General features: G+C 31.8%; 1 protein-coding gene across 2 annotated transcripts; it reads left to right on the top strand.

Annotated features, from left to right (window-relative positions):
* The first annotated feature begins 1,771 nt into the window (after positions 1-1,771).
* Positions 1,772-6,439, top strand: LOC107942303 (homeobox protein knotted-1-like 3). 2 transcript variants are annotated; one of them, XM_016875950.2, is made up of 6 exons: positions 1,772-2,832; positions 4,016-4,136; positions 4,396-4,589; positions 4,672-4,803; positions 5,823-5,959; positions 6,036-6,439. In XM_016875950.2, exons 1-6 carry the CDS (start codon positions 2,131-2,133, stop codon positions 6,037-6,039), a joined length of 1,290 nt encoding a protein of 429 aa, XP_016731439.1. In that variant the 5' UTR covers positions 1,772-2,130; the 3' UTR covers positions 6,040-6,439. The 2 variants fall into 2 exon arrangements, with proteins under 2 accessions (XP_016731439.1, XP_016731438.1); XM_016875949.2 differs by having other exon boundaries at positions 6,028-6,439.
* The last annotated feature ends 1,306 nt before the right edge of the window (positions 6,440-7,745 follow it).

Below are 7,745 nucleotides of genomic sequence, written 5' to 3'. Positions count from 1 at the left end.
TTTAAACTCCAAGTAGTGTCAAGAGGTTGGTAAGTGTCTTACAAGAGTATAGTATAATTTTTAAAAATAAATATTAAAAAAACACATGTCAATTTTTTAGAGCTACTTATGGAATAAAAAAATACATTGCTGGTGTATCAGATACTAACCCACATATAAATGACACATGATAGTTTTTTAATCTCGTTTTTAAAGCTAAAAAAACTCCACCACCTGTGTATCAAATAATAAATCTTAAATACTATGCAAAATTTAATTTTTGGTTCCTCTACAATGCTAAAATTTAGGATTTTTGTATTTGTACTTTTATTCAGTATAATTTTATTTAATTATATTTATAATATTTAGGTAGTTCATATTGTTAACATTATCAATATTTTGTTGTACTGCCTGTGTATCAAAATTTGTGATCTTTCCCCTGTACTTTTATAGTTAAAATTCAATCCTCCTACTTGTACTATTTGAGAATCCTAGTTCAATCATTATTATTGTTGATAGTTTTTGTCAAAGTTTGTTAACATGTTTATTTTTCGTCAATGATATATCACATCTTATGAAGGCAACGTAACTACTATGTCAAATTGACAAATTTTAACAAAGAATAGTAACAAAGTTAATGTTGGACTAAGATGTTTAAATTAGAAGAGTCAGACTTAATAACTTTTTAAATATAGGAACTAAATTTCAAATTTTATCAAAATATAGGGACTAATAACATATCTAAACATATTTAAAAAAAATCAAAGTCAATTAACATAATCCAATAAAATTTACATTATAACAAGATGATTATAACATTTTAAAAGTAGAAGTATCAAAACATGTCAATTTGAATTACATTTTAAAAGTAGAAGGACCAAAACATCTAATTTAAATTATAGAAATTAAATTTTAAATTTAAAACTTAATAAAAATATCAAAATCATGGTTTAATCTACCAGTTGAGCCTATGCTATAGTGACAAATGATTTAAAAATATATATTCAAAGTTACCTAAATGCTATAACTACTATGACATTTTTGAATGTGTTGGAGATTATAAAACATTTCCTAATAAAACAAGAAATACTGGCTTTCAATTATTGATCTCCAACCAATCTTTTATAAAAGGATAAAGTAACAAAAAAATTTGGATTTTGTAAAGATATGTTTGTATAATACTACAAAATTTATATCCTTTTAATAGCACATCGTCATACTTTTAACTAAATTCAAGTTCGTGGAATAAATTGAGAAAAATTGTCAAGTTTGAGACTAATGTAGAGCAAAAGAAATTTTAAAACCAAGGTGAAAAAGATTACAAAATTTACTTTATCCATTTTATATAGTTATTTTGAATAATCAGTACATATATCTACTTACTTTAGAGACTAATTGTTGAACTTTTGGTTCAAAGTATTGCATATTGTGAATTTAATTTGATCAATTTTAGTCTTCATGTTTTTCGAAATTCAAAATTTTAATCGTAATCCAAAAGGTAATAGTTAAATTCCGCGTTTAGTCTTGTGCAATGCGTAAAGTCGTAGATCGTTCTTAGTCATTATATTTTTCAAACTTTGAAATTTTTCGTTTTGACACAAATGTGGCCGTTAAATCTATTGACTCATATTTCTATAAGTAATATATGGAAATAAAATAGAAAATTTTAATAAATTTAATTTGAAAATTACAAAGGTATGAAATCAACGTAGAACCTAGGCATATAACAAAATCTAACCTCAATATTACAACAGCAAAGAGTTTAATATTTAAATTAATAGGAACCCAACCTTAAAATTGTCACAAATCAACACAGGGACACTTTAGTTTTGGCCTCTAATGCATAAAAAAGGTCTCGGTCCCCCTCACCTCCTTCCACCATTTTTCATAATAGAGATTAAAATAAGGAAAAAATGAAAAGAGTGGCCTCTCATTACATAAGCAAGATTTCTTGACCTGAAAATAGCTTCTCCTTCAAAACCATACTTTTCCAATTCTCTCAAAACTCTCCCATCAAACACGTTTCTTACAGTAACTCAGTACTCGTAATAATTTCTTACCTTTTTCACTTATGCTTCAATAATACAAATTTCTCTATAAAAACAACCATGAATCCATAATCATCCAGGCGCAGTCGATTTGGCTACATTCATGTCGTTTCACCACAACCACCTTTCCTCCCAAGACCTTCCTCTCCATCCTCACTTCGCCGACCACCACCACCACCAACGACAACCGGCGCAATTTCCGGAAACCGGCGGTCCCAATTGGTTAAACGCCGCCCTCCTCCGTTCGGAGCAGACTCAGCCACCACCGCAGCCCCACGGTGATCATTTTTCTGATCACCCGAGCTTCCTCAACCTTCATATTGCGGAAACTGTTTCAGACTCCACCGCCGCGGGTCACCAAGCCCCGAACCGGTGGCTATCGCGCTCGTCGTCTTCGCTTCTTCAACGCAACCACAGCGATGTCATCGAAGACGTGGCGGCCACCGCAGCAGCAGCAGCAGGAGGTGGTGGTGGGGACTCCATGGTCGCCGTGGAATCTGGGGAATTGAAGAACAGCAACAGCGAGACCATGAACAAGAGCGAAGGCGTCGTGGTGCAAAGCGGAGGAGATGCGGCGGTGAATTGGCAAAATACGAGGTGCAAGGCAGAGATATTAGCCCACCCTTTGTACGAGCAGCTACTGTCGGCGCACGTGTCGTGTCTTAGGATCGCCACGCCGGTGGACCAGCTCCCGAGGATTGACGCTCAGCTGGATCAGTCGCAGCACGTGGTGGCCAAGTACTCCGCTCTCGGCGGCGCAGCCCAGGGCTTGGTTGCGGACGACAAAGAACTCGATCAGTTCATGGTAAGCTACTACTACACAAATTGCTAATTTATTCCCAGTGGCAAATGAAAAAGAATTTAATTGCCTTTCTCGGTTTTAAAAGTTATGAACTTTTTATTGCTCTTTTGGAAAACATTTGTGATTAATCACCCACTAGAATCAGGTTTATTTTATTTTTTAAAATTACCAACAAAAGATTGATGAGAATTTTTAAGAGAAGATTTATTTCATCGTCCAATTTTATAAAATAAATTATTTTAGTTTTTTTTCTCAATTCTAATTCTGGTGATTCACATGTATATCTTAGACTTTTAATTTTTTTCATTCGTTCATTTTTAGAATGATTTATAAAATTAAAATTTAAAAGAGACAAAAAATGGACTAAAATAATTTCTTATAAAATTAGAAGACCAAATAAATAAGTATTCCTCTTTAAAATATTAAGTTGCTTTTCACAATTTTGGGCGCCAGCCCCTGAATGGAACATTTTTTTAATTAATTGTTTTCTAATGTTGTCTTGAATTTTGTTGCTAAACTTGAGGATAATGGCGTTTTCATCACTCAATTTTGAGGATTAAAGTGAAGCAGCGTTTCCATTTATATTAGTTTTTGGGTTAATTTCTCTAAACATCTAAAACTATGATTCAAATTTTAAAATGTTTTAATTGAGTCCCTTAACTATAAATGTCTTATATCAATCTAACCATTAGTTTGGACGTCTAATGCTACCTTAAATATAATTTAGAATATATTTAAAACATATAAATTAAATTAAATTATAAATATGTATATAGGTTTAGGGCGGAACATAAGAGCGGCCAAAGGGGCCCAACAATTTGAGATTGTCATTCAACCCTTCAAATATTTTAAAAACTTTACTTAGACTTGTAAATTTTCTTAGAATTCTAATTGAGTCCTACATAAATTTTGAAAATTTTAATTAAATCCTTTAAAATTTTTGAAAATTGCCATTATTTTTTTTTTCAAATTTAAACTAGACCCCTCTTTATTTAATTTTTAAAAGAAATTCATTAAACCCTAAAATTTTTTGAAAAATTTTAATTAACCCCCAAAACTTAATGCAATATTCCACCACTATAGCATTTACAATCAGTTATAAATATGGGTGGCATTTAAGTCCAAAATGAAGTCAATAGAAAGGTTTGAAGAAACTAAAATTTGATGGTATTGCTTTCTAATGTAGACGCAATATGTTGTATTGCTATGTTCGTTTAAAGAACAATTGCAACAACATGTTCGGGTCCACGCAATGGAAGCAGTTATGGCATGCTGGGAAATTGAACAATCCTTACAGAGCTTAACAGGTATTTTTGCTTATAGCTGCCTTCAATCTCTTGCTTTATACTAATCCATTGGTATCCCATGCTTTCTCAAGGCGTAATCAAAGAGACATTGAAGCCCTTTTAAATTAAAGTTTTAGTTTTGGCCAACACCATTTTCTTTATTTCGCATGTATGTATACAAATACTCAATCCCTCTAAATATATAAACCTATAATCGGATCAATATCCCACACTTAGGAGTCGGAGTGACATAGTTGATTTATGTTTGACACGTAAACAGGAGTTTCACCGGGGGAAGGTACGGGGGCAACAATGTCAGATGATGATGAAGACCAAGTGGAGAGTGATGCAAATATGTTTGATGCAAGTTTCGACGGTCCTGATTCAATGGGATTTGGCCCTCTCATCCCGACAGAGACTGAAAGGTCTTTGATGGAGCGTGTGAGACGGGAACTCAAACACGAACTCAAACAGGTAATAAAATTTGATGATTGTGTGTTTTTTTTTTTAAATGTCGCAATTCAATTGTGGCTTAATTTTTTTGTACTTCTTACAGGGTTACAAAGAGAAGATTGTTGACATAAGGGAGGAAATTTTACGTAAGAGAAGGGCAGGAAAGCTTCCAGGGGATACGACGTCGGTTTTAAAAGCTTGGTGGCAGGCACATTCCAAGTGGCCATACCCTACTGTAAGTTCTACTTCTAGCTCAACCATCAACTGCATTCCAATACAATATTGGAGGGTCAAAGATTTAAAAAAAAAAATTATCTAGAAAATGTCTAGATTGATTACATAACAATTAAAAGGGATTAAAATTGTTATTAGTCCACATAACTAAGAAAGGCCAAGGACCTTGTTGTCAACTAAGATGACAAAAAGATGATGATCAAATATCGAGTTTAGGATGATGGCATTTTAAAAGACTGTTGTTATACAATCATAATAAAATATATCCGAAGTTCGACCCGAAATCGAACTAAAATATTTTTTCCTATATATACTTTTAAAAACTCTCTTTAGGGGGACGCACTCATTTTATTATTTTCTTCCTCTTGTTTCTTCGTCAGGACACTTTTCTCCTCTTTCTCCACATCTGTTGATATGGTATTAGAACCAATGTTACTATTCTAGAACGGTCATCCTTATAAAATCTGAAGATTTATTTATTATATATTAATTTGTGATGACATGGTCTCTACTATTATGTTTTAATTTAATTCACTAACATCCTCAATGGCTTATGTGGATTTTTAAATAAAAAAATTTTAAATATTGAGGTTGAATTAGAATGATTTTTTAAAATGATAAATTAGTTAAAAATAACTATAGTGGTAATCATAATTTCACATGGGGATTTAAGATTTATTTATTTTTAATACATATCAAGCTATTAACAAGATTTTTTAACGGTGTTGGTAGTTAGGATTAAAGCATAATTTAATAATGATAGAAGAATTAAATGTGAAGTTAAATCTCCAAATTGAATTTATTATTGAGATAAAAATCAAAATTTAACCACTTTGTAACCCTCTTATAATTTCTATTAAAGATTAATATAATTTTGTTGGGTGTGGTGGTATAAGGTATAAAGAAAACTCTAATTCCAACCCTGAAAATGACATTGTTGAGAGGACAATTTGAACCCTGAAAAAGTAATTTTCATGCACAGTAATTAATATTAATCTAACAAAATAATAATAATTTCAGGAGGAAGATAAGGCAAGGTTGGTTCAAGAAACAGGGTTACAATTAAAACAGATAAACAATTGGTTCATCAATCAAAGGAAGAGAAACTGGCATACTAATCCATCTACTTCTACCGCCTTGAAGACCAAACGTAAAAGGTATATACACATATAATTCCATGTCTCTTTTTTTTAACATATACCAAGTTTACCAACCTTAATTTCAGTATTGCAGGTGAAAACTGAAATTAAAAAAAGAAACACACAAAACGACGATCGTCTCCGACGGGATAGCAAATCACCGACACGACAAAACCAAACATACTACATAGAAAGCCAAACATACGTAATGTGGTGGCCATGCAATAGTTTTAGGGATTATATTATTGCAACTTTACTGGGGAGAAAAGAAAGGGTTAATTTGTATTGTTAGATTATGAATTTTGGTTACTTTTATTTGGGTCCCTGTGAACAAGGGTAGTGAGTAGTGAGTAGTGAGTGAGTAGTGAGTGGACAGTGTAATAAAGTTGGCATAATTTATATTCCTTTTAACACTCATGGTAGATCATTTCAGCATTTGTAATGTAGATGTTGAATTTGCAACAATGTTAACATATAAAGCACTCATATTTGATTGCATGTGTGTGAAAAGCCTTCTTTTAAGGCTTTTTTTTTTCTTACCCTTTCAATGATGTGCCTTCGTAATAATAATGATGACAATAGAGTGCTTTTCTAATTCAACCTTAATGTTTTTGGTTTAAAAAAATGGATGTCAAATTTTTAGTTAACATTAATTAGGAATTCCATCCCTAAACCTCTTTATCCCAGTCATGCATCTTAAAAATAGGGGAAGACCTCCCTAAGTCTCGATGAGAATTACAGCTAAATCTAAGCTAGAATAATAGATAGCATTGTGGAGAGGGGTCATGGCCGGGCACCCCACCCCATCCACTCTGGATCCGATTAAGATTTACAGACAGCCTGGCTTTATATTCATATCTATATTTTTTTATAATTAAATTTAAATATAAAAATTATTTCTTTTGAAATAGGATATTCACTCTACAAGTCTTCATGGGTTAGGTTGGGTTGGGTTGGGTTGGACCCATGCAAAGTATTCAAACTCAAAATTTTAAGTTTGAGCCTGACCTGGCTTATTTTTGCCTAGCCTGACTAGAGGTGTTCATGGGCCGGTTCGGGCCCAGAAAAAATTTTTAGCCCGGGTCCTAGGCCCGGGCTCGGCCCGACCCGAAATATAGGCCTAGAATTTTAAAAATTAAAATAAAAATTAAAAAAGTATTTTTAAAAAATTTTAAAATTAAAAAAAGTATTTTAAAAAAAGTATTTTAAAAAAAATTTAAAATTAAAAAAATTTTAAAAAAAGTATTTTAAAATTAAAAAAATAAAAAAAATAAAAATATTTATTATTTGGGCCGGGCCAAGCCGAGCCTGGGCCCGGGCCAAAAAAAGTGATACCCGAGGCCCGGCCCGTTTTTTAATCGGGGCCTCGTTTTTTTGCCCAAGCCCATATTTCGGGCCTATATTTTTACCCAAACCCTCTCACATTTCGAGCGGGCCGTCGGGCCGGGCCGCTCGGCCCATGAACACCTCTAAGCCTGACCCACCCATATTTGAATTTTTTAGATTATTTTTTATTTAAAATTAATTTTTAAAAAAAATATAATGCACTAAAATAAATTGAAATAAAAGTTTTCTAACATATTAAAAAATATTTAAATTAAAAAACACTACTATAAATATAATAAATATTTTATTACATTAAAAAATACAAATAAATGTAATAAATATTTTATTGTATTAAATATAAATTTTAAAATTTTATACTTTTAGTTAGGTTATTTAGTTGCGTAAATTTTTTTTTTCAAATTTTGAATAATGAATTTAATTGTTATTAGATTAGTTATTTAATATAAATATAAATAAT

The sequence above is a fragment of the Gossypium hirsutum genome, chromosome D06 (assembly GCF_007990345.1).
Source record: "Gossypium hirsutum isolate 1008001.06 chromosome D06, Gossypium_hirsutum_v2.1, whole genome shotgun sequence".
NCBI classification, from domain to species: domain Eukaryota; kingdom Viridiplantae; phylum Streptophyta; class Magnoliopsida; order Malvales; family Malvaceae; genus Gossypium; species Gossypium hirsutum.
This window is presented reverse-complemented; position numbering and strand designations above follow the sequence as displayed.

Coding starts and splice junctions, on each gene's coding strand:
- LOC107942303 (XM_016875949.2), top strand. CDS start 2,131: ATGTCGTTTCACCACAACCACCTTTCCTCCCAAGACCTTCCTCTCCAT. Junction 2,833..4,015: donor AAGAACTCGATCAGTTCATG/GTAAGCTACTAC, acceptor TTTCTAATGTAG/ACGCAATATGTTGTATTGCT. Junction 4,590..4,671: donor TCAAACACGAACTCAAACAG/GTAATAAAATTT, acceptor TACTTCTTACAG/GGTTACAAAGAGAAGATTGT.